The 23818-nt window shown below is 42.5% G+C and overlaps 1 protein-coding gene across 1 annotated transcript in view; it reads right to left on the bottom strand.

Annotated features, from left to right (window-relative positions):
- The window catches only part of LOC116834455 (cathepsin E-like), a 28262-nt gene extending 16546 nt beyond the window's left edge, over nucleotides 1-11716 (bottom strand). The window contains exons 1-4 of the mRNA XM_075066425.1: nucleotides 11646-11716; nucleotides 11295-11472; nucleotides 7688-7805; nucleotides 5431-5549 (exon numbers count right to left, since the gene is read on the bottom strand). Of these exons, the coding sequence (XP_074922526.1) occupies nucleotides 5431-5549; nucleotides 7688-7805; nucleotides 11295-11472; nucleotides 11646-11701 (471 nt within the window). The 5' untranslated portion in view covers nucleotides 11702-11716. The remainder of the gene's footprint in view (nucleotides 1-5430; nucleotides 5550-7687; nucleotides 7806-11294; nucleotides 11473-11645) is intronic.
- Between the last annotated feature and the right edge of the window lie 12102 nt (nucleotides 11717-23818).

The following is a 23818-nucleotide window of genomic DNA, read 5'->3' as shown; positions in this document are numbered from 1 at the left end:
GTTGTAATTGTAGGGGCCCTTCATTTTCCATTTTACTTCATTTAATTTTTCCTGGGAATTTATCAGTGTTTATTATAAAAAAACTGGTGAAAATCAGTGCAAAAAACTATTAATAATTTTTCTGGGTAAATACTGGGGTTTATTTTGGTGGACGGAAAAGTGGGGGGCAAGGGGGCAGGAAGTATTCAGTAGATTAATGCTTTGAATTCCATTCATCAGTATGGTTTGCTGCAGAATTAAAACAGAACTCAAAACACAATGCCACTTCTGAGTTTAAGAAAACAATATATCTTTAATCCACAAATTAGGGCTGTCAAGTGACTTAAAAAATTAATCGTAATTAATTGTGATGTTAAATAATAATAGAACCACATTTATTTAAATATTTTGAGAAGTTTTCTACATTTTGAAATATATTGATTTAAATTACAACTCTGAATACAAAGTATACAGTGTTCACTTTATATTTATTTTTATTATAAATATTTGTACTGTAAAAAAACAAGAAATAGTATTTTTCAATTCACTTAATACAACTACTGTAGTGCAATCTCCTTATCATGAAAGTTTAACTTACCAATGTAGAATTATGTATAAAAAATAACTGCATTCAAAAATAAAACAGTGTAAAACTTTAGAGCCTACAAATCCACTCAGTCCTACTTCTTGTTCAGCCAGTCACTCAGGCAAACAAGTTTGTTTACATTTGCAGGAGATAATGCCCCCGCTTCTTGTTCACAATGTCACTTGAAAGTGAGAACAGGTGTTCCCATGGCACTGATGTAGCTGGCGTAGCAAGATATTTATGTGCCAGATGCACTAAGGATTCATATGTCCCTTCATGCTTCAACGACCATTCCAGAGGACGTGTGTCCATACTGATGACAAGTTCTGCTTGATAATGATCCAAAGCAGTGCAGACCGATGCATGTTCATTTTCATCATCTAAGTCAGATGCCACCAACGGAAGGTTGATTTTCTTTTTTGGTGGTTCAGGTTCTGCAGTTTCGCATTGGAGTGTTGCTCTTTTAAGACATCTGAAAGCATGCTCCACATCTCGTCCCCTTTAGATTCTTAAATCTTAGGTCAAGTGCTGTAGCTATCTTTAGAAATCTCACATTGGTACTTTCTTTGTGTTTTGTCAGATCTGAAGCAGAAGTGTTCTTAAAACTAACATGTGCTGGGTCATCATTCGAGGCTGCTATAACATGAAATATATGGCAGAATGCAGGTAAAATAGAGCAGGAGACATACAATTCTCCCCCTAGGAGCTAAGTCACTAATTTAATTAACAAAATTTTTAAACGAGTATCATCAGAATGGAAGCATATCCTCTGGAATGGTGGCCGAAGCATGAAGGAACATACGAATGTTTGGCATATCTGACACGTAAATACCTTGCAACGGTAGCTACAAAAGTGCCATGTGAACACTTGTTCTCACTTTCAAGTGACATTGTAAATAAGAAGTTGGCAGCATTATCTCCTGTAAATGTAAACAAACTTGTTTGTCTGAGCGAATGGCTGAACAAGAAGTAGACCTGAGTAGACTTATAGGCACTAAAGTTTTACATGGTTTTGGTTTTAAGTTTAGTTATGTAACAAAAAAAATCTATATTTGTAATTTGCATTTTCACGATAAAGAGACTGCAGTACATTACTTATACGAGGTGAACTGAAAAGTACTATTTCTTTTATCATTCTTACAGTGCAAATTTTTGTAATAAAAGTAATAATGTAAAGTGAGCACTGTACACTTCATATTCTGTGTTGTAATTGAAATTAATATATTTGAAATGTAGAAAAACATCCAAAAATATCTAATAAATTTCAATGGGTATTCTATTTTTTAACAGTGTGATTAAAAGTGCGATTAATCAAGATTATTTTTTTTAATTGCAATTCATTTTTTTTAGTTAATCGTGTGAGTTAACTGTAATTAATCGACAGCCTTACCCCAAATAAAACTTTTCATTTGAATAAACAGTTTACTGTTGTAGACTGAGAACCATTAGCCTTAAATATTTACATTTAATAATTGGGCCACGCCATTTGCAGCGCATACACTTAACTTCATTCTTTTCTCCTGTTTTTCTTTTTAACTTTTGAATACTTCCTTGTGTTCTGAAATATATTCTGATGCAGATTTTCATTTTCTTCCCATTTTAGCATGTCAAATCTTTAACCATAATCTGCTAGCAGCTTTAAATGTGTACGTGGTGGATGTGAGATTCATCAGTATGTTCAGATGCGCACACATTTCGGAGCTTCTGTGCGTGCCTATTGGTTTATTGTTTGTATCTTCTGTCTGGACTGACACATAGCCTTACTTCAACAGACAGCTTTGCATATACACACAGACTAATGGATTGTCATAATAAATATATCTCATGCAATGTATTGTATTTTCCTAATAAAACAAGTTATTTTTATATCTATTTGAATTATATAAAATAGAGTGAAAATCAGAAAAAAACTGAATACTTTTTGTAAAACCTGGGAATTTTTTGGTAAAAATTGGTTTAAACAGAAAACGAAGGGGCTCACGCATATACTAGGCTCACATCTGGAGTAGAGACTTTGCATCTGCACTCTCTTGCCCCTTCCTGCTTCCAGCTGGTACATACCCTCCTCACAACCCCACCACTCCCCACTTCCCCATGGCCCTTCCAAGCTTTCCAAGAGCATGGAGTGTGAAGGATGATGGTGGAACTGGTGTGCAAGGATGTGAGCACTGAGCATTGTGGGTATTTGGGTGGTCAGAACAATGGGTGTGAGGTAGGGAATATTGGAGCTGATGGAGCAGTGGTAGGGGAACATCATGGTTAAGAGCAGTGAGCTATGGTGGAGAGGGGGTTGGAGCAATGCAGGGAAGAGTGGAGTGGAAAAGAGAGGTCAGAGCTATGCATTGGAGGATGCTGGGGGGCTTCGCATACATCCCCCAAAACTCCCCACGTCCATTTGCCCCTCCCATGTCTGCCTCCCTTTCAAAAAACATCCTCACTGACTCCATGCCAGTCCCTGCACTGTTTCTGCATCTTCTCCCCAACTCCCCCACCAGTGGGTTCCATTCCAACACTCACCTCTCTGTGGGGAAGTGGGCTGAGTTGGACAGGCAAGGAGATGACATGATGACACAGGGCAGTGAACGGACTCACATGCAGCCTGTGCATTCTGTGGCCAGGGTAATCATTGCCAGGGATCCAGCAGCAGTGAACGGGGAGAGCTGGACTGTGATGCATGCGGATACTGAAAAATTATTTTAAAAAACCCAAGGAAATTAAGTGCCCAAAAGCTTTGTTAACACAGAGTTAAGATTCCCTGGTCGAGTCGCATGCCCTTCCAGAACTCTGAGTTCAGCTGCATCCAAACTGCTGAAAACCAGGAACTACAGACTTAAAGTACACACTCCCCTCCCTGGCAACGCAATCATAACTCTGCCCTTTTTGAGCAATGCCTCAACATGCTAGCACCACATACTAGTGCTCTACAGATGCTATAGAATATTCTGGGATCAGAGCACAAGAGCACTGTAGGACAAAGTCTTAGCTAAGGCAAAAGTCAGGTTAGGTCTGATGTAGCAAAGAGGAGCTACTTACACCTGGCCTACGCTCAAACACTGAGTCAATTCCACAAAACACCCCAAACTAACCAAATGTTACCTCCCCTTTACCCCAACCTGAGCATTCCTTCTGAGGCATTGCCTTCACTAACCTCTCACCAGCCCCAGTGTGCCACCCCTCTGCTGACAACCCAGATGACAAGATCACTCCATGCATCGACAATGACACAATCTACAGAAGTCAGCACTTAAATGAGGCATTTGTGATCCTCTCATATACTCATGCACCTCTCGTCATACCAAAGACTATATCTACACTACAGCTTATGTTGGCATAGCGTGTCGCTCAGGGGGGGTGAATCAGTTACCCCCCTGAGTGACACAAATTACACCAACATAAGCACTGGTGTGGACAGAAGTTTTCCTGCCAACATAGCTGCTGCTGCTCGCAGAGACTAGAGAGATAAGCTGAGGGGAGAGCTTTCTCCTGTCAGCTTTCAGCCAGGGCTGTCTTTACCCATATGCAAAGTACGCAGCTGCATAGGGCACCAGAAAACTTGGGGCACCAAATTTTCTGGTGCCCTGCACAGCTGCTTGCTGCTCCAGCCCCTGCCCCACCTCTTCCCCAGGCTCCCCACCCTCACCCCTACCCCACCCCAGCCACCTTCTTCCCATCCCTGCTCCGCTCCAGCCCCACCCTGCTCCACCCCCACCCCACCTCTTCCTGCCCCTGAGATGTGCAGCAGAGCTGGGCCTGCACTCACTGGCAGCGGGAAGTGCTGGGACCCAACCCTAGCCGCACCACCGGTGAGTGCTGGGGGGTGGTTCCCTCCTGCCCCCCAAGCCAGCCCCTTCCTCTCCCCCATGGAGGCCTCCTCCCCCCCCTCACGGAGGGGCTGCGGAGGGCCCCAGAATAGCTAGGGACGGCCCTGCTTACAGCGGCTATATTAGACAGTTTGCAGCAGCGCAGCTGTGAACTCTCTAGTGTGGCCATGCCCACAGTAACAACTGTACCAACTGCTCCAGTCTAAGCCCTCCACCATTCAGAACAACTACACCTAACACAATGAACGCAGCTGACATGAATGCAGATAAATGCTGGAATTCAAATTTGTGGGAACACAACACAAATAATGGTACACTCTCTTAGAATTTCCTGCTGGCTACTTATTATGGCATCCCATTTGTGAACCATTCCCAATGGCTACTGCTAGCTCCAGGGGGCAGAGTTAAGGTTGCTTTGCAGGAGTGGCCTGTACCTTAACTTTGTATTTCCTGGGTTTCAGAGGTTGGTGTTTTGCTGAACACAATGTTCGGGAAGGCTACAGGGCACCACCATCAAACAATTCAGTGTTAATGAAGTTTTGAGGCATTTAATCAATAATACACGAAAAGGTGCCTTTTCTAGGCTCTAGGCACATTTGCTGTAAACTGAAAATACAGTCAGTCAGCTTGAACTAGTAGCTTGCGCCTCACCCCAAAGCCAAAGATAAAATCAAACCCAAGCAATACCAACCTTATCCTCAAAATCCTGGGCATATAGTTAGGCCTTGCTCATGGTCAGCAGATTTGTGCTGTTTTGGACCATGAAGGAAGGAACTTCTGAAGCCCAGAGAACTACAGAGAACACTGTGCTAAGGGCTCTCTACTTCCCTTTCCCCCCTCTGTCCCCGAGGGGCTTCAGCTCTAGCATCTACACTGATAGCATCTGTGGCAATAGGACATGAGTCACTGTCCCTCTCCTCATGTGAGGCAGGCCCCAAACTACTCTGGTCTTTGTAGGTCAATACTAACATCTTAACCACCTGGAAAGCCATAAACAACCAATTCAGAGAGTGATGATAATGATGATGTTAGGGTTCCACTCACCCGTAATGTGTCTTTGCCAGCAATGCCTAGAAGCTGTCCAGTACCATACTGTAGAGCAAAGGCCTGCCCTCCATGCTGATAGGAGTTTGATAGAAATGATTTGAATTTTTCATGCATCTCTGTGAAAATAAACCTCACCCTTAGCATTGAAGATATGGTAATCGGGAATGTACCAGATCTCTGATACAAAGGACTAGCTGATAGTCAAAACACATTGTTTGGAGAAGCAAAATAATACATGAAGGGAAGCAGGCAAGAGTCCCTCCATCCCTGCAGTTTTCTCCCTATTCTGAAAATATCTCAGCGACTGATTGATTTCCTTTTTGTGTCAAAAACAAACTTTTTTAAATCCAGCTATTTCCACAGATTTTTTTTAACTTTCTCATGTTTCTTTTGCCTCCAATTTTTCATAGTATTTGATTGTCAAATACCAGCTGTTGCAGCAGCAAAAGGTGTGTATCACGGCTATGGTGAGGCATAGGAGGAATGGAATTTAACATAATAGCACAATGACAGTGCCAATGAGGCCCTTCAAACCTATCCTTTCCTGACACATTCAGAAGGCAAAAACAACGAGGAGTCCTTATGGCACCTTAGAGACTAACAAATTTATTTGGGCATAAGCTTTTGTAGGTTAAAACCCACTGCATCAGATGCATGGAATGAAAAACACAGTAGGCAGGTATAAATATACACCACATTGAAAGATGGGAGTTGCCTTACCTAGTGGGGGGTCAGTGCTAACGAGGCCAATTCAATCAGGGTGGATGTGGACCATTTCCAACAGTTGACAAGAAGGGGTGAGTATCAACAGAGGGGAAATTACTGTTTGTAGTAACCCAGCCACTCCCAGTCTTTATTCAGGCCTCATTTGATGGTGTCAAGTTTGCAAATTAATCCCAGCTCTGCAGTTTCTCTTTGAAGTCTGGTTTTTAAGCTTTTTTGTTGAAGAATGGCCACTTTTAAGTCTGTTACTGAGTGTCCATTAAAAAAAACATTCAAAAACCAGTAGGAGAGCACTTCAGTCTCCCTGGACACTCAGTAACAATGGAACCATTTAGAGGGCAGAATCTCACCTTCTCCCTCTTCTGCTCTACACATCCTGTTTCTTTAGGGGATGCACAGCAAAGTCTGCCTACTCCTTCCACAAATCCTTTCACATTTTCCTTCAGCCCAGTGAACTCTGAGACATCTTTCAACCCCGGAGTCAAAAGATCAGTGTAGCAGCAGCAGCTGCAGTGGAGGAGCCTTTCCACTTCCACTGCTGTGTAACAGAGAGAAGATGCCCACCCCAGGAAAAGACACTCAGAGTCTGGACATCGTGGCCAAAGTTCCTGAGAACACTGTCTCAATACTGATGTAAATAAGACCATGCATGCAGTATCTCCTCCACTACCCCCTTTAGTAGCTGGATGGACGCATGAGCTGGTTGCCATCTGAAGATGTCAGGAAGGGGAAAGAGTTGTTGCATGAGCAAAAATCTTCTCCTAGAAGATTGCACCAACTCAGAGAGCATCCTGACCTATAGAGAGATGGGGAGAGAGGCAGCTGGATTCTCCAATTGGACTGAGATCCATATCTGAAGTTAAGAGTATTATCCAGCTGCTTGTGCCCCTAAATACAGATTTAACTGAAATAGTAACCTGTTCATTTCTCCCTACTGGGCACATCTAAAGCCTGTAGATCACTGTACTTCACTCTGAGATTTTCTTTCTGTCTTCTCTTGCCTCAGATGTCTCTGGCAGCATGAAGTTTGAATGCTATTTCTGAGGCTTATCTACCACAACATAAATTGTGTGAGGTATAACAGACATACTGGTGTAGCTCAGCAGCTAACTCTGAGATAAGCAACACAGACATTCTTTCTAGTGACTCCTTTTTCTTATCCACCTCGCCAGCAGAGTGGAAATGGACTTATCCTTTCATCTCCCACGTTGTGTCTCTCATCTCTGTTGTATCTAACTAGCAATGACAAATTCCAGAGCGTGCAGAACTGGAATTAATCTGAATATCACGGGAGAGTATCAACTCCCTCCACTGTTGCACAACATGAATAAAACTGCGAATGAATCTCTCAGTAGAATTCTTGTAAAATAGGGGTGTGAAGTGAAGGTATATGAGACTCTGCTGAACACTCAAGAAATGTGTTTGGTTTTCTGCTAAATATGTTTTCCACCAAAGTGCATTCATTGCAGGGGAGCTACTTTAAAAGGTGAATTAAACCATTAGAAGTTCAAAGGAACATAACTTCTCTTACTGCAGGCTTCACTGATGCAATAAGCTGAAGGGACCCAAAAATTGGATGATCCTGTGTCAAACACCACTGTGAATTTCTGAGGTGGGGTGCCAACACTTATCACCCCGTAGTACTGGGCCTGAGGGAAAAATATACTTAGTCAGTTTAGCGCTATATCAATGCAGACTATCCTTGAAGAAAAGACAGACAAAGGTACAATGTAAAATATCCTCAGAGTTTCCAATCCAACTTGATTTGACTTTTAATTAAATGTTACCTCTACCAGGCAACCAATTCTTTCCCGTCACATGAGTGGCCACTTTAGGCAGATTTCAGGATGTGGCATAGCTTTTAAGCACTTCAAGAGCATGAAGTCAATCCTGGAGTTTTTCTGTTGACTTAAATGGAAGCAAAATCATGCACCAAACTCTTACAAATGCTAGGCAAAATCCTGCAATAAATTCCTGAAAAACTCCTATTGAAGGCAACAGGAAGGTCTGGCAGCTTTATACTAGTAAGGAATGCAAGATGTAGCCCTACTGATTTTAGAAAGCTCTTAATATTAACCCAACTGGCAATGCAACTATCACCTCACTGGGACACCCCACTGTATATTTTTATTTGAATGTATTCTAGTCAGTACTAATTAGTCAGTTAAAACAAGCGGATCAAATTCAGTCTCTGCTTAAAACTCCACCTGATGCACCACACAAAATCTATCGGATGAATATAGAAAATACAGAAGGCTCTTTTGTATAAAAGACAGATGGAGATAATCTGTGAACATGTGAACTCTGAAGTAGCTTATCAACTTTAAAACTCCAAGTGCTTAGTGCCCATATCTGCCTGTGGAATAGCACTGCAGCATTAGGAGACCTATTTTTAGGAATAGGCATTTCTGGCATCCGATGCAGATAGAAAAGCCTGTCCAGTGCCAAAATATTCTGTATTGATGCAAATACTTGAATGTTTATTATGAATGTATTAATTGATATTAATGTGCTCAGCACTGAATGGAACATGGTCTCTGCACCAAGAACTTACATTCTAAATTAGACAAGTCAGTAAAACCCGCTGCATGAGTTATATGTAATATCTAGATGAGCTAAGTCTACTAAGTCGCTACATGATTTTATTTATTACTGTAACCCTTGTCCTCCGCCATTATTGTTTATCAGGTTTTTGCATCGTCTGTAAAATTAGATTGTAAGCTCTTGAGAGCAGGGATCTCATCTTTGTATCCATTTCTGTACAGCACCTAGCGCATTAATAATAATAAATAATATGGTTAAATGGAAAGACCTGCAACATTTTGAGATTAATTAACTAGTGCGTTATTTGTGGGAAGTATGTTATTGCCTGTATGTTTAAAACTGAAAATCCATAACTTTCGCTAGATACAATGACAAACACTCAGTCAGAACTAAGCAAGCCCTTCCAACTACATTACTCAATGAGCAGATTAAGATTTAAGAATTTTTTCTGTAGTAAACTAAAGTTAGGGTGCACTGTGGTGAATCTTATCTAGATTATCCCTTAGGCTTCTGTTCTTTTAGCTTCACCCTGAGGATCACCATTTCCAATTCACTAGCTTTCCCCTCACTAGAACAGGTGGAAGTGGGATCCTACTTTATCCTAGCTGGGCCATAGTATTATTTATTTATTATATGCTACAAAATGAAAAGTGTGCCCATCCCAGGCCCCCTTGTGATCTCTTGCTACTAGATACAGATATATCATTATGCAAAGCTGAAGAGGCAGACGGATCATAATTCATAAGCAGGGAAGCTTTGTTTAAATTAAAGTAGTCCTCCATTTACAAGTGAAATAGTAAGGATATAAATCATTCTAATAGCACCTGGTTTTCTAGTATTTATATCTTCACAAAATGCTCATCAGTTAAGACTCAGGAAGCCAAACCAGAAATGCTATTATTTAGGAGTTTTTAATTTTATTGGTGGGTGGAAGAGTGCATGGGATACCACCCACTATATGAAATTAATTTTAGGGAAGTGGCCTGTTCAGAGCAGGCGTTCGGCAAAAGCAGACTGAGCAATTGCTTAAGGCCCCAGCAGCTCAACGGGGTCCCCTATTGACTTGTTATTATGTATTGGGGCGGGGGCAAAAATATTCCTGCTTAAGACTCCCAATGGGCTAGCACCATCTCTGGGCCTGTTCACCTGGGAGAGAGCTGGATTATAGACAGAATCTGCTCAGCTGTGCTCATAGTCAAATTGCCAGTCGTGGGAGGAGTTTGGAATGGTTAACTCATGCATTTGCCACTTTGGGAAAAACTAAATAATTCATCATTTCCATTTTTTTAAATGTCAGATGAGAGAAAAAGATTGAGCAATTCACAGGGTGGCCTCAGTTCTGCCCATCCCCGTTACGCCCAGGCAGGGCTTTCCTCAAGGCCACTCCCACTTCTACCTCCCCTCAGGCCAGGCCAGGGCCTTGCTCAGGGATACACCTCTTGCTATCTCCCCCCAGGGCAGGGCTCACCTCAGGGCTACTCCGGTCACTACCTACACTTCCCTCTGGCTAGAGTGCGAGTGTTGCTGATTGGTTCTAAGTAGAGCTGGTCAAAACACCAGGAAAGGGTTTCACAAACATTTTTCAACGCTTGTTATTGGTTTTATTACCCAGCTCAACTGCTAGTTTAAAAAAAATCTTCTCAACAAAAATTTTTCCAACATTTTCTGTCAAAATTTGAACAGTCAACAAAAATGTTTTCAGAAATTCTAAATTTGAAAATTCTGGACAGCTCTAGTTCTAAAGGGAGTTGTTTTTAACCCATCATGCTTTTCTTCCATGTTCATCTCTGGGCCTTTTTCCATGTAGCTCCCTATCTTGGAACTCTCTCTCATTGACCCAATCTGCCATGCTTCCACCATCTTGCTTATAAGCACAATCTCCTCTAAGAAGCCTGTATAACTTAGTCCTCTCCTTTGATAAATATTAACAAAATAACCAATTAGAAAACCAAACAAAACTCTGAACCAAGAAACACGGTGTTCACAAGCTCAAATCACTTGTGTAATATAATATCCTTCCCAGCCCCAGTCCCTCAAATCGGAAATCTGTTTAGATGGGAAATTCTTCAGGGCTAAGGCAGGCCTGACATTTTAATCTCTGAAGTGTCTCTTGCACTTTGGGCACAATAAATAATAATAGCAAAAACTCCATTCATGTTACCTACATGTCTCTATTAATATAGATTTTTACAAGAATTTATTTGTGACCTAACATGTTCAAACAAGATGAGATTTTGGTTTATTTTGTAACATGTCAAACAAACAGATTTCTGATCAATGTTGCTCAGCCTTCCACGTAGATGTGAGCCCCAGTGAAGTCAATCGGGGTTCATGTGACTCATTGCAGCTTCTAAACTAGAGGGAAATTCTAGGTAGGTCCCATGTCTACTCTAATTTTACTTATGTTACTTGATCAGTCTTTTACAAACTGGCAAGCTCATTATAAGGATGAAAAGAATCTAGTTTAAACAGATCTACAATTAATCTCAACTTGCAAAACTTTATACAAGAGAATAGAACTAGTGTGCTGAACAAAACCTGCCTTCAGTACAATAAATAACCCTTTAAATTCCATTACACAAGAACATACTCACATTCATGTAATCATATAGCCTTTCTGAAGCAGATCCAGCTTGTAGAAAAATATCTGAAGGGAAACAATGCAGATATCTCCGAGCAAAAATGTCAGGCTGATGATTTTTCCAAAATTCCTCCAGTTCTCCCTTTTCTCGAAGCTGCCTCTTGATGGATTTAAATCGACCTAAAGGGATCCTAAGCAAATAAAATAAATACAAACCATTTTAATTTGACTTCCTTTCTATATCACTCAAATGCCAATGTTTTTTTAAAATGGCTTTTTCAGTAAGAGAGATCATTCCAGGAAATCAGCTGAGAACAAAATGCACTACAAGGACCATTTTGTGATACTTGACATGCTTTCTTACCTTTCTATAGCTAAGATGAATGGAATATAAACCAGAACTACTAATAGCACCCTCATGGTTTCAGGTGGATGGGAATCTATATGACATTCATACACTTAGTACTGTCTTTTATACTTTATTGGACAACAAAGGGCTGTTAGCCAGGTCAATCAATTCCAGGAGGTTAATGGTTTGGCAGAACCCTCATTAATGTGTTCCAGGGCAAACCATTGCTTTGTGTAAATATTGACGTCCACTGAAGATATTAAAGCGCATTGAGCAAGGGCATGGTCTATATGAAAAGATACTTTTTAACATTATATATATAGGCAACATTCACTCCATGTTGTGGGAGAGCGAGAGAGAGAAAGCAAAACACAAAGCAAGCTAAGGAATTTTCTAGCTACCTCGATGTACAAAGAAGCTGGAAAGTCAGTATAGATGATGGGTATTTCTAAGGTATCTAAGATAGTTAGGTAGGATTTAATAGCCAATAGCTTAGGTTTTGATATGGAGCTTGCTACAGGAGGATCTAACACTTAGGTGTCCGAGTGTGCTGTGAGAAGTCAACCCCCTAACAATTGAAGATAAAAGCCTTATCTAAAACTAAGCTATGTGTGCTGTTTATGTGAGAGCTATATTTCAAATGAAATAAATGGACTATCATCCAAAAAAAGTCATCAGTCAAAAAAGATGGTGGCATGCAAAGTAATGCGAGAAATACCCTAGGATTTTTTTCTTGTCACATATTGTCAAGGCAGTTTTTAATGGAGATTTTGCTATGGTTTCAACAAGACATTTATAATTTCTCATTTATAATTTTTTCCTATGACTATCCTGAAGATAGCAGCCCCATCCATGCCCAAGGCCTACGGATGGACCAAATAGGGAAAATGTAAAATGTTCTCATCAGGGCCGCCCAGGGTGGGGCAATTTGCCCCAGGCCCTGGGCTCCACAGGGGCCCCCACGCGAGTTTTTCAAGGCCCCTTCAGCAGGGTCCTTCACTTGCTTCGGGGGCCCCGGAAAACTCTTGTGGGGCCCGGGCCCTCAGAGCTTCTTCCACTCCGGGTCTTCGGCGACAATTCAGCGGCAGGGGTTCCTTCCGCCCCAGGATCCACTGCTGAAGTGCTGGGTCTTTGGTGGCAATTTGGTGGCGGGGGCCCCCTGCCTCCGAAGACCCTAGGCGCCCTGAATCCTCTGGGAGGCCCTGGTTGTCATAAGCGGACTCTGTTTCATTAGACTGCTAAAAAGCCTAGCAGATGCCTACTGAGCATGCTCAGAAGTGATGTTTCAATTACTTATGACTTGTTTTATTTTGAATCTTTCTTCCACAAAGAATGTAGGAAAGCGCATACTCCTCAGGATGAGCTACTCTAAGGCTAACTTTCAAATATCAGCCATTTTTGCTATATCTTGTTTAAAAGAATGTGGTTAGAAGGTGGGGAAAATCAATTTTTCCACACTTTCCTAGAATTCAAAACAAGATAAATAACAGGTTGATATCAGCATGAAGGTGAATTTACACTAAACAAATAATTAACAACATAAGAAATTAAATAACAAATGAATGTTTGGAAACATGGCACAGCTGTAGATTATCATATTCTAAAATCTCTATATTTCAACAACAAAAAATGAAAAAGTTACAGCATGTGTGCAGTGGAAAATGGTCAATACATCTGTCACTCACTTACCAAAAGTATATGGTACCACATTTAAAATAAACTGTCATCTGTAATGCCAACCTCAAACATACACAGTCATGGGTAAGGCCCCCTCAAAGTCATGAAATTGGCTTAAAAAACACGAGATCCTTAAAAGAATACATTTGGAAGTCTCTTTATTTACTTTCTGACTTTCTGACTCATGTTTTCAAGCTTTTCTCCAAAACCAAAAGGGCTACAAACTTACCCTTTTTTTTTAAATGAAAGTTGTGGTGAAAATAAATGTGGTGAGTTCACGTCACTCCAGGATCTAGGTCTTTATGAAAACAGCAACTTTTAAGAGATTCATAATAAAATTGCAAGAGTTGGCAACATTGTGGTATATTTAACATACAGGGGTATTGAGTAAATTTTTAAATTTTAATATCCAATAGATATTTTAAAGGCTTTTAGTTGCTTGTATGTATGAAAGAAATTAATGTTCCCCCTAGGCTTGGCTGTTTTGTGCCAAGGAGCAACAAGCGACTAGCTGCTGCCCAGCAACCACACTCACCAGGCACCATTGTGAACTCCAAGGCCTTAAATCCCTTTTGCACTGTGTACCAAAGTTCAGGATGATCCCTTAACCATTTAACAGTCTCCTAGACTATACCATGGGCTAGCTAATTTAGCACCAACTCTTCTTCCACCTCTGTGAAATGCAGTAATCTATGTACTGCTCACTTTTATTGATATGATGTACTCTAATAAGAGGAATGATTCTTTCTTCAGATGTATGCAAAGGTTAGCAAGGAGTTATTCAGAAGTAGAATGATTCTATTCTTGATGGAATAAACAGCACAATATCAGAACCTCATATATGCCCAGATATACAGAGATGGGAGATAGATGATAGATAATGAATATGTGCTCATCTGGATCTGGAGTTCTCTGAGTATATGCCCTCTGCAGATCCGCACCTCTCTGGTATACCTCATTTCAAAGAACTTTACTCATTTTACCTAAACTCCCCATAAGTGTGGCATTCCCTCACTTTTATTACTGAAAATTATTTACATCCGAAATAAACAGTTATGAAGCTGACGTTATAACAAGAGTAAAGGAAAGAATCCCACTGCACTTTTAATTTCCTGCATTAATATTTTTGTATTCCCCTCATACTGGGCCTCTGGCAAACATTAAATTCCACATTTGAGTCTTGGCAGGGTATACCTCGCTGCCTGGAGTCATGGAACCATCTAGAAAGCAATGACCAGTTGGGCTGCATTCACACCCTCTCACAGTTCCAAACACTTGATACAAGGCTATATAAAGTTCAGTTCTTTCAGCTATTCTAAATTTCAAAAAAGGACTCCAAGGAAGTAGGAAAGGAGTGCGGGCAGTTGAGTATAACGAAGGAAATTGAGTGTGGTTCTGCAGAGGCAATATATTCATAGTAGCTATGGTCTAGGTAAGTAATCTTTTTCCCCTCAAAAATCACCTCTGCAGAAATCCAGTCTTGGGCGACAGTAATAACTGCTCTGGAAGAAGGCCGGGGGGAACTTAAAAGTGTGGTTCTATTCTGAAAATTTCCTATGTAAAAATGGTACTAACAGATCTGTTCTCTAGGTGAAATCCTAGGTCTATTAAAGTAAAATTATTATTATTTATATTACCTAGCACCTATAAGCCCAACTCATGCACCAGGACCCAGTGGTACTAGGCACTGAACGAACACAGAGCAAAACAGATAGTCCCTACCCTAAAGAGACAGTGGGAGTTTCACCACTGACTTCAATGAGACAGGATGTCACTCTTGGTGTGTCATCAGTCATATCTGCTAACATCAGCATCTAAAGTTTTTCTGCTTCTTTGTCCATTTAATACTGTGGAGCCAACACAGCCAGTAGGGAATGCAATGAATTCTACTCCTTCTTGCTCAGAACCAACAGAATTGTTTTCTAAGCTCCAGTTACAAGGATACTGTGCACATCTAGCCCCACTGAAGGTCATCGGTCCATAGTATTTTTATTACTGATAGTGATTTGCGAGAAGAAAAGAAACCAGCTTGACTTTCAGATCCCAGGTAGAGTTTGCAGGGCTGGCATTGGGGGAAAAAAGGCTTTTTGTTATAAACTGAGCGTATCTGATCTAGAAGAGTCAGATACAATAAACATGGAGCTCTTTGTTGCCATATTTACAAAGCCACTTTTCAGCCTAGTTTAAATAAAGACCAAAGGAGTGCTCTCCTGAAACAAGCAACCCATTTGGCTCTAAAGGTGAAAGAATAGTATTGAGTAAAGGTCTGAATAAAGTAGTAAATATGGTAGCTTCACAGATTTCAGATATAGAATGTTTCTGAAGAATCCATGTGAAAGTGCCTTACACCTAGCAGAATGGGCCTTAGGCCTTCTTGTGCACCACCACCAGTTTAGTGATAGCAAGACAACCTCTGACCTCAGACTGATTCTCCTTTGGGCTTATCCCCCAAAACACCTTTCAAGATTCATGACATATTTTGCTCTACTCTCATCAATACTCTTTTGATGTCCAATTCGGAAAGTCTATCTTTTCTAGCTACATTGGGGGAAACTGGCAAAAAGACTGGGTGGTTGATGGATGGGTTAAGATGAAATTCAGAGACCACCTTCAGGAAGAATTTGGAGGGAGAGAGAGAGAGAGAGCGAGAGCAGAAGCACCTTATTTTTATGTAACTTCATGGAAGGAAGATCAGTCTAATTGTTTGGCTCTCACTTGCCACAGCTGATGTAATGGCCACTAAGGACATATCTACACACAGATTTTGTACTGATTTGACTATGTTGGTTTAGAAATAGATATAGTTACAGTGGTGCAGCCTCTAGAGTGGATGCAGTTAAACCCTTTACATTTAAGGAAAGTGACCAGAATAAACTCTGCCAACATCAAGGTGTTTATCTCAATATACCTGCATCTGCACTAGAGGTTTGCATCAACGTCACTATACTTGTTAACAAATATAGTTAAATCAATACAAAAACTGTGTATAGACCAGACCTAAGGATGTAACTTGGAGAGACGGATGGTAAAGAGAACACTCCCCTGTGTGTTCAAAGAGCAATTCCTTGACCTGGTCTACACTAGTCTGTTATTTTGGAACTAGCTGAGTTAATTTGAAAAAAAATAATTCCGGCCACACAACCAAACCGGTTTTTTCAACTTAAAAGGCTCTTTAATCTGATTTCTGTACTCCACCTTGGCAAGCGGAGTAGCGCTTAAATCGAGATCGCAATCCCAGGTTAAAGGTATTGTGGACGCAATTCAACGTTATTGGCATCTGGGAGCTATCCCAGAATGCTCCCTTGTGATCGCTCTGGACAACACTTTCAACTCCGATGCACTAGCCAGGTGGGCAGGAAAAGCCCTGGGAACTTTTGAATTTAATTTTCTGTTTGGTCACCATCAACACAGGTGACCATCAGCACAATCCACCATCACAGGTGACAAGGCAGAGTCCACCTTCACAGGAGATCACACAGTTCCAGAGACTCAGACAAGCTCCAGCATGGTCTGAACGGGAGGTACTGGATCTCATTGTATGTTGGGGAGATGAGTCTGTTATGGCAGAACTACATTACAAAAAAAGGAACGCACTAAAGTCTCCAGGGCCATGACGGAAAGAGGCTACTCCAGGGACACAGAACAGTGTCGTACAAAAATCAAGGAGCTCAGGCAAGCATACCAAACCCAGGGAGGTGAAAGGGCATTCTGGGTCACAGCCTCATACTTTCCGCTTCTACCATGAGCTACATGCAATTAAGGGGAGTGATGCCATCACTACCCCACCACTGTCTGTGGACACCTGCAAGGGGGGAGTTGCAGGGAGCAAGAAGGAAGAGTCATTGGAGGACAAAGAGGAGGAGGAGGACAGTGCACAGGTGGCAAGTGGGGAACCCGTTTTCTCCCCTAGCCAGGAACTATTCTTAACGCTGGATCCAATAGCCTCCCCCGACTCCTGAGGCGGGCTCCCAGACCATGACCCTGGAGAAGGTACTTCTGGTGAGTGAGAGCCTAATTGGAGCCACGCAGTGGGTGCGGGGTGTTGTGTGAAGCGATCATCTCAGAGAGCCCACAGGTCCTCCTTTTATATGGCAAACCCACCAGGCATTGTTTGCTGTGGGAAAGGGGGCCCAGCAGTTTGAAAGCATTGAAATGAATGTAAAAGAAGCAGAACCCCGCATGCTCCTAGGCTGCCTGCAAGCTGAATTCTGTTGCCTGGCTATGTGTGATGGCTTACTCACATCAAAATGTCCCCTTTGTTCTCTGAAATGTATCTTTTAAAATACTACCCTCCTTTTTTCTCCTCCGGCAGGTGCCAATGTTTCAACGCGGCCCCTATCTACTCCATCCCAGAGGCTGGTCCAGATTAGAAGGTGGAAAAAACAAACTCGGGATGACATGCTTGCCAAGCTCATGCAGTCCTCCTGCACTGATAGGGCCCAGCTGAATGCATAGAGGCAAACAAGTGAGGAGTCCCGTAAAGCATGACAGGAACACGAAGAGAGGAGGGAGGTACATGATAAGAGCAGGCAGGATGCTATGGTCAAGCGCATGGGGGAGCAAACTGACATGCTGCACTGTATGGTGGATCTAATGTGGGAAAGCCAACAAGACCACAGATTGCCGCTGCAGTCCCGTATAACCGTCCTCCCTCCTCCCCAAGTTCCATAGCCTCCTCACCCAGATGCCCAAGAACACAAGGGGGAGGCTACAGGGACCCACATGCTCAACCCCAGAGGATCACCCAAGCAGCAGAAAACTGGCATATGCGAACTTTTGATTTGGTTTCTGGACTTGTCCTTCCCTCCTCCTCCACCTCCTGCAGCTGTTCAAACAGACCAGGGTTCCTGAAGATGTGAGCGTCATGCACCTTTCCCAGCAATCCCATGTTGATGTTGGTGAAACATCCCTTGTGATCCACCAGTGCTTGCAGCACCATCGAAAAGTACCCCTTGCGGTTTATGTACTGGCCACCTCGGTGTACCAGGAACAAGATAGGGATATATATTCCGTCTATTGCCCCGCCTCAGTTAGGAAATCCCAGTGCATTAAAACCATCCACAGTGGTCTGCACATTTCCCAAAGTCACTACTCTTGATTGCAGCTGCTCAATGATTGCATTGGCTACTTGCAGCACAGCAGCCCCTACAGTAGATTTGCCCACTCCAAACTGATTCCCGACTGACCGGTAACTGACGGGTGTTTAAGCTTCCTAGGTGAAGTTGAAAGACCCTGTAACATTTTCCATCTTGATTTTACAAAGATAAATTTTACTTTTTTTTTTTCTTTCTTTAATTAAAACCTTTTCTTTTAAGAACCTGATTGATTTTTTTGTTCTATCTTGTGTAAGACCCAAGGGGAGGGGGTCTGCACTCACCAGGGAATTGGTGGGAGAAAGGAGAGAAGGGGGGAGGAAAAACCTGATTTCTCTCTGTGTTAGGATCACTAACTCTCTCCTCAGAGGCGCTCGGAGGGGATGTGAAGGAGGTAGGGGAAGGTGAATTGCCTCTTTGTTTGTAGATTCACGGAGCTTGAATCTGTATATTAGTCTCTCCAGGGTAAACCCAGGCGAGGGAAAGTCTGGGAGGGGGAAGAAGGGGAATTTTCAGCCTCCTTGTTTTTAGATCAAGGAGTTTGGCGTTCTTTGGGTCCCAGGGCAGGTTTGGGACCGGCTAGTGTACCAGAACGCTATACTTCTGGTTGGTGGCAGCATATCAGATCTAAGCCTAGTTAAATTAAGCTTAGGGAGCTTCCTGCAGGTACCCCATCTTTTTGGACGCTTAAGGTTCAGAGTGGGGTCATACCTGACATGTCATAAACAGATGGTTAGGGTTAATGCTCTTTTACCTGTAAGGGTAAATAGCATCAGTAAACCTTGGAACACCTGACAGAGGACTCTCCAAATTTCTGAAACGCCATCTTCTGTTCATTTTAGTTAACGTACCAATTCAATTAGAAAGGCGGTTTAGTTTTTTTGGATTTGTTTTTTTAATTTGCAAATGTGTTTGTTGGTGTTTGCTGACTCACAGCTGGAGTCCCTTTGTTTAAACAAAAGACCCCCGTTCAAACTAACGCTTCTGCCTTTCAGAGTACCCAGAAGGAAGAGAAAAACAACCCTGCAGACTTTTGCTTTTTCAAAAGCAATACTCCTCTAGCCTGCTTTCAGCTTTGCCCTTTTAAAAAACTCCTCTCTTGCTTGCTTATAAACAGCTAGCAGAGAGAAAAGTAAGATAAAAATAATATCCTACTGGTTTTTCTGCTTTTTAAACTCTATCCCCCTAACTGCCACATTCTCAATTGTATGAACCCCCACTTGAACCTTAGCGTCAAAAGATGGGGTACCTCAGGAACTCCTCTAAGCTTAATTACTAGCTTAGAATTTGATAGTGCTGCCACCAACCAGAAGTATAGTGTTCTGGTACACTGCTGGGTCCCCAAAACACCTGCCCTGGTGACCCCAAGACCCAAACTCCTTGGATCTAAAAACAAGGAGGAGCTGACTATTCCCTTCTTCCCCCTCCAGACTTTCCCTCCTGGGTTACCTGGAGTAGACTATACCAGATTCAAGCTTTCCGTTGAATCTAAAGCAAAGAGCGAAATTCACCTTCCCTCTCCTTCACAGTCCCCCTCCCAGACTCCCCTGGAGAAGAGTTTATGATCCTAACACAGAGATGAAATCAGGTTTTCTCCCCTTCTCTCTTTCTCCCCACCAATTCCTGGTGAGGTATGCAGACCCCTCCTTGGGTCTTACACAAGATAGAACAAAAAAATCACAGGTCCTTAAAGAAAAGCGTTTTAATTTAAAAGAAAAAAAAAAAGTAAAATTTATCTTTGTAAATTCAAGATGGGAAATGTTACAGGGTCTTTCAACTTCACGTAGACCAGAGGGATCCTCCCTCCCAGCCTAAGTATACAAGTACAACAAACAGAGTTAAAAATTCTTCCAGCAAAATACACATTTGCAAATAAAGAAAACAATCAAAAGACTAAACCACCTTTCTAACTGGTACTTACTAAATTGAACAGAAGAGGCTGTTTCAGAAATTTGGAGAGTCTGCATACATGTCTGGTCCCTCTCAGAACCCAGAGAGAACAAAGAAAAAAACCAAAAAGCACAAACAAAGGCTTCCCTCCACTGAGATTTTTAAAATATCTTGTCTCCTGATTGGTCCTCTGGTCAGGTGTTCCAGGTTTACTGAGCTAGTTAACCCTTTACAGGTAAGAGAGACATTAACCCTTAACCATCTGTTTATGACACGGGCGTTTAAGCTTCCACAGTGCTATGGCCACTCGCTTCTCAACTGTGAGGGCTGCTCTCATTTTAGTGCCTTTGTGCTTCAGGGCAGAGGACAGCAAGTCACAAAGTTCTATGAAAGTGGCCCCACGCATACGAAAGTTTCCCAGCCACTGGGAATCATCCCAGATCTGCAACACTATGCAGTCCCCCCAGTCTATGCTTGTTTCCCAGGCCTAGAATCAGCGTTCTACAGCATGAACCTGGCCCAAGGCCCATGATTTCCCAATCCCCACATGCCGTGCTTCTAGGAACGTCTGTGTCCATGTTCTCATCAGTATAGTAATGGCACAGTCATCGCTTCCTTGCCTGGTTTTGCAGGTACTGCACATACTGCTGGATAATGCGCGAGGTATTTACAATGGTCAAAACTGCAGCGGAGATCTGAGCAGGCTCCATGATTGCCGTGCTATGGCGCCTGCATAGGTAATCCTGGAAAAAGGGCACGAAATGTAGGAGGCCTGTTTGGTTCAAGATGGCCAATAAAAGGCAGTAAATGGTTGTCTTCTGTAGCTTTCAAGGAGTTGGGAAGCTCGCTAGAGCTGCAAGAGCAGGAGAGCAGAGTTTGTGGTGGAAGCGTGAGCAGAGTTTGCAGCAGAAGCTGTGCAGCTCAGTTCACGATGGCCGAAAAATGGCAGGGAAATGTTTCCTTTTGTAGCTTGCACACAAGCCCAGGACAGACAACATGGAAAAATTAGCTAGTGATGCAAGAGCAGGAGAGTAGAGTTTGTGGTGGAAGCTGTGCTGCTCGGTTCACGGTAGCCAAAAAAAGGCAGGAAATGGTTAGATAAAAGAGTAGATAGAAAGATGAGAGGACATGCAAGGTGGATTCATAGTACCAGGAGATAGGCACCGTACTGCACCGTCTGCTGGAGCTTTCAAGGAGGGAGTGACGGCACACACCCAGAAACACCCGTGAGAATGTTTTTGCCCCATCATACACTGGGAGCTTAATCCACAATTCCAAATGGTGGTGGGGACTGCGGGAACTGTGGGATAGCTTCCCACAGTGCACCGCTCTGACATTTGACGCTAGTCTCGGCACTGTGGATGCACTCCACTGAATTCACGTGCTTTAGTGGGGACACACACCACCAGATGTATAAAATCATTTCCAAAAATTCAAATAGAATAAGTTTGAATTAATTTCATACTGTAGACATACCCCATGAGTATCGTCCATACTACATTTAGGCCTATCCAATGTCCATTGTATTTAATGGGAATCCTTCCACTGATTTCAGGGGGTGCTGGATTAAGCTCTTAAAATGCCATGAATCTATCTGCCTTTCTATCTAGGTTTGGCTCTGGTCACCATGGTACCTGCCAAGTATTTCAAACTAGAATAAAAAATAGTCTCTCTCTCTCTTTCACTCCATTCCGTAGGAAAAATAGCTTGATTAGTTTAGGTAAAGATAAAGGTAAAGCTAAGCTGAAGAGATGAGTTTGGTATTTATTTTTGAACTCAGCGGGGTCTAGGGTGATTTTTATCTCATGTGTGATGCATGCTATAGTCTTAGTCCAGCTCCTGTGAAGTTCTGTCTCCTGTGCTCACAAGCACCAGTTGTGGACATTCTCACATTCTAGTGAGAGATAGTTATTGTGGGAGGTCAGCCACAGAGAAAGAGGTGATTTCTCAGACAGCTAAATCCAATAGTAACCATAACCTCACTGATCTGTATTTCTCACTGTACATTAAGAATTATCCTCTTTCAGATAGATCCCTTGCTTTTCTCAAATAACTGAAGTCAGATGCCAGCACCACCTTCTGTAGAGTGCAGTAATAGAAATATATTCTCATTTGATCTTTTTGCTTTTTTAATAAACCTAGGGAAATAACTGAGAATGAAGTCCTGATTTCTTATTTGTGAAAGGGAGTTTTCCCACCAAATTCAATCGAACTGGTTGTAGGCACTAACTGCTAAGAGCAGAAGAACACCAGATGCATGACAACATACTGTATAGTTAACTTTTTTTCTTAATATTTTTATTTTTGTAGGACAGACACACCTGATTATACAAAAACAAAGAACCATAACCGACAATGAGCTCAGTTCTGTGACGAGGCCTGAGTGGGTGGACCCGTGTAATATGAAATATCAGGGCCAATAAGAGTAACTGTCAAGGTATGAAAAGTGACTTCAATATCTTACATTAGGCATAATTGTGTTGGGCATTTCCTGGCTGGCTGAGTATTTGTTAACTTGCCTCTCACCCTCAGCTTCTCCACTCAGTCATTAGCTGCCAAGAAATGCCCTTCCTCATTGTCATTACTGCTTAAATGAATCAGGGCTTTTTATTATAGTTCTAATGTTCCCTCAAAAGCCCATTCTTCTGTTGTTGAGTTGCTTTTTCCCCCCCAAATACTCTGCTTTTACTAGCATGTTCCAAACAGACTTTAACTTTGCCAACAAAAGCACAAAATGCAGCAACGAAAGGTCATTCTGACTTTTTTTGATAAGCTATAACAATGATTAAACTATAACCTAGAGTTTTCCTGACATATATTTAGTTAAAAACTAAAAGAAAAAAAATCTTCCTGAAATATGTTCTAGAACAGGGATAGGCAAACTTTTTGGCCTGAGGGACACAATGGGTTTCAGAAATTGTATGGAGGGCTGGTTNATCCTTCCACCCGTCTAGGCTCCTCCCTCCGTGTCTGACCCTCCATCCTTCCACCCATCTAGGCTCCTCCCTCCGTCTGACCCTCCATCCTTCCATCCGTCTAGGTCAGGGGTTCTGAAACTGGGGGTCGGGACCCTTCATGGGGGTCGCGAGCTGACAACCTCCACCTCAAACCTCACTTGCCTCCAGCATTTATTATGGTGTTAAATATATAAACAAGTGTTTTTAATTTATAAGGGGGGCTGGGGCGGCTCCAGGCACCAGCACACCAAGCGCGTGAGGGCAGCAGTCAGGGTGCCTTTGGCAGCATGCCTGCAGGAGGTCCGCCGGTCCCACGGTTTTGGTGGCAATTCGGCGGCAGACATAGAGCTGCCCCTGGGGGAGGGGGTCGCACTCAGAGGCTTGCGATATGACAGGGATCATCAGTAAAATAGTTTGAGACCCACTGATCTAGGCTCCTCCCTCCCTGTCTGACCCTCCATCCCCAGGCTCCTCCCTCCATCTGACCCCCCCTGTTCCCTGACAGCCCCCCCGCAAAACCCCTTCCCCATCCACACTCCCCCGCTCCCTGCCCTCCCCCATATCACTGCCC

The sequence above is a fragment of the Chelonoidis abingdonii genome, chromosome 1 (genome assembly GCF_003597395.2).
Source record: "Chelonoidis abingdonii isolate Lonesome George chromosome 1, CheloAbing_2.0, whole genome shotgun sequence".
Taxonomy (NCBI): Eukaryota; Metazoa; Chordata; order Testudines; family Testudinidae; genus Chelonoidis; species Chelonoidis abingdonii.
This window is presented reverse-complemented; position numbering and strand designations above follow the sequence as displayed.